The sequence below is a fragment of the Littorina saxatilis genome, linkage group LG8 (assembly GCF_037325665.1).
Source record: "Littorina saxatilis isolate snail1 linkage group LG8, US_GU_Lsax_2.0, whole genome shotgun sequence".
NCBI lineage: Eukaryota > Metazoa > Mollusca > Gastropoda > Littorinimorpha > Littorinidae > Littorina > Littorina saxatilis.
Genome location: NC_090252.1, coordinates 15848650 through 15851149, shown reverse-complemented (window position 1 = coordinate 15851149; position 2500 = coordinate 15848650). Strand labels below are relative to the sequence as shown.

The 2500-nt window shown below is 40.9% G+C and overlaps 1 protein-coding gene across 1 annotated transcript in view; it reads left to right on the top strand.

The window, feature by feature from the left end:
- The window catches only part of LOC138972885 (uncharacterized), an 18851-nt gene that overhangs the window by 15605 nt on the left and 746 nt on the right, over window positions 1-2500 (top strand). The window contains exons 11-12 of the mRNA XM_070345552.1: window positions 1022-1090; window positions 1560-1669. Coding sequence (XP_070201653.1) covers window positions 1022-1090; window positions 1560-1669 — 179 coding nt within the window. The remainder of the gene's footprint in view (window positions 1-1021; window positions 1091-1559; window positions 1670-2500) is intronic.

Genomic DNA, 2500 nt, shown 5'->3' with positions numbered 1-2500 from the left:
AAATAGGATAAATAAGTACTGCGTTTCCACGCTACCCGGAGACGAGCGTGATCCGTCTCTATTTTGGGGTGTGGTTAGTCGAGATTATCTTAAATATAGTATCGGCGATGACTGTTTATTGTGTTTATCTGTTACTTTGATGCCGACAGTTTGACTAAATGTTTATATATCGCTTCACGCGACTTGTTGGCTCACGTAAGTGTAGCCTATGCGATGCTAACTTTGGTCTGTCTGTGCGTGCGTGCGTGCGTGCGTGCGTGCGTGCGTGCGTGCGTGCGTGCGTGCGTGCGTGCGTATGTATGTATGTTTGTGGTAGAAACTTTAACATTTGTCTGAACACCGAAATACTAATTTTACCTGGTTATTATTCAAGCAACAGCTTCAAAGTATTGAATAATGATCAACATTTCGTCGGCACGTATGTGGTTAAAGTGTGTATCCAAAGAAAACGGGTGGTGGGGGGTTTTGGGGGGTAAAAACAGCTGACTGGTTTGTGTCGTGTGTGGTATGTGGACCAGGTCAGGGGTCAAGGTTAGGTCAGATCGCGTGAAGGATTGTGGTATAGATACAGTTTAAGTCAGTTATCACCGAGCTGCAGTTCGCCGATTCGGAGAAGACGATTTCGCATTGTTCGGTTTTCGTAGCTCCAGAAAAACAGATAAAGAAGATACCAAAGGAGATTTCCTACAGGTTAATCTGCACAGCGTGTTTCCAGTGTCTGCGCGAGGAAGCGCTGTCGAAAGCGCAGTGTCGATCTGGCCATCTGGCAGTCGTGTCCCCGTAAGTAGGCTTCAGACAGACATATCTAGATCTAGTGTCTCGCACTCTTGCACCGTGTCACCTATGCTTTATGCGTGTGTGTATGTGTGACGGAGTGATTAAGTTTGTGTTACTGTTTGTTGATTTCTTTCGTGAGCCTTAATGGCTTCGCCTCTTGTTTTGTATTGCAAAACTGTTCAAATAGAGCATCGACAATCAACATGGACAGACTGTAACTTCAATCCTTCATTGTTATTTGCAGCAAGTTATCGGAGGTATCCAAGACAACACGAAATTCAAAGGCTTCTCTTCAACCAGCTGAATTGCCCGAGTAAGTGATTTGCTGCTTTCGTGGGTAAAGAATGTGAACACTTACACACACGCACACACAAACACACACACACACACGCACACACACACACACACACACACACACACACACACACACACACACACACACATACACACACACACCCACACATATACACACGCACACACACACACATACACACACACACGCACACAGACGCACACACACACACATATATATATAAATCATCCTTCATCATTCTATCACCCTGAAGAAGCCCCGCGTGGGGGCGAAAATTCGGATTATCATAAATAAACATTCCATATTCATCACAACAACTTTTGAGATTGTTTTTAAATATTTGCCTTAATATATATATATATATATATATAAGTACAAGTGAAGGCGTGTATCTGATTTTGTTTTGATGTGTGCGTGTCTATCTCTCTCTGTGTGTGATTTTTCCTTTCTGTTTTTTCTGTAAATGCAGATGGGTCTTCAAGAATATGACCAAAAAGGAGGCCCAGGATATGTTGCTCTCTGAAGGCAAAGAAGACTTTACCTTCTTAGTAAGAACCGAGAAGAAAATGTACATTTCAGGTAATTTTTATTGGAATGTAGCTTTGTAACTTGTGCCAAATCAAGTATCTGCCCAGAACAGGTTGTTTTGTTTAGCTAGCTTGCGTATTTCGTGTGCTATGCTATTTCTACTGATGCAGGTGTTGATCACAAACGCAGTCAAACACGTGTTTTTTGTCCTTCAATTTTGAATGTTAACATATTTTGACAACAAGCTTTGTACTGACTTGGTAGATTGCTCTGAAACTTGTGGAATAGTTTGCTAATATACTAGACGTACATCGAGTAACATGTTGTATTGTTACAAATATGTGTTCAGATGTTATGAAATGTTTCAAAACAGTTACTAAAATCGTCATGGGATTGTATACTTGTGGCCAAAGAATGCATGACTTCACATGTCTTTAGACAAATGATTGATAGAAACTCTGTGAAAGTTTCATAAGCATTGACGCATATTTGCTAGGCCTGTAAACACGCTTGATAGTTTAGAGATGATTCAGGTGCCACAGCGTTTCCCGGCCAAGCGTGATCGCAACATGTTTTGAGAGGCACGCAGCGATAACCGCTGTCAGTGCAAAACACCCTGAACGTTCTATTTGTTTCTAATATGTTTTTCATGACTAGCAAATTTACGCTAATAGTTACACGCACATGAAACTTCGACAGTATATGTATCAATCATTTATCTGTAGACATGCAAAGTCATACATTTTTTGGACACAAGTAAACAATACTATGACGAGTTTAAAAACTGTTTCCGCAACATTAAGTCACATCTGAACAAATGAATTTAACGATCCAAAATGTTACTCGAAGTGCCTCTGGTATGTTGGTTAAAAGTTCTTTTTG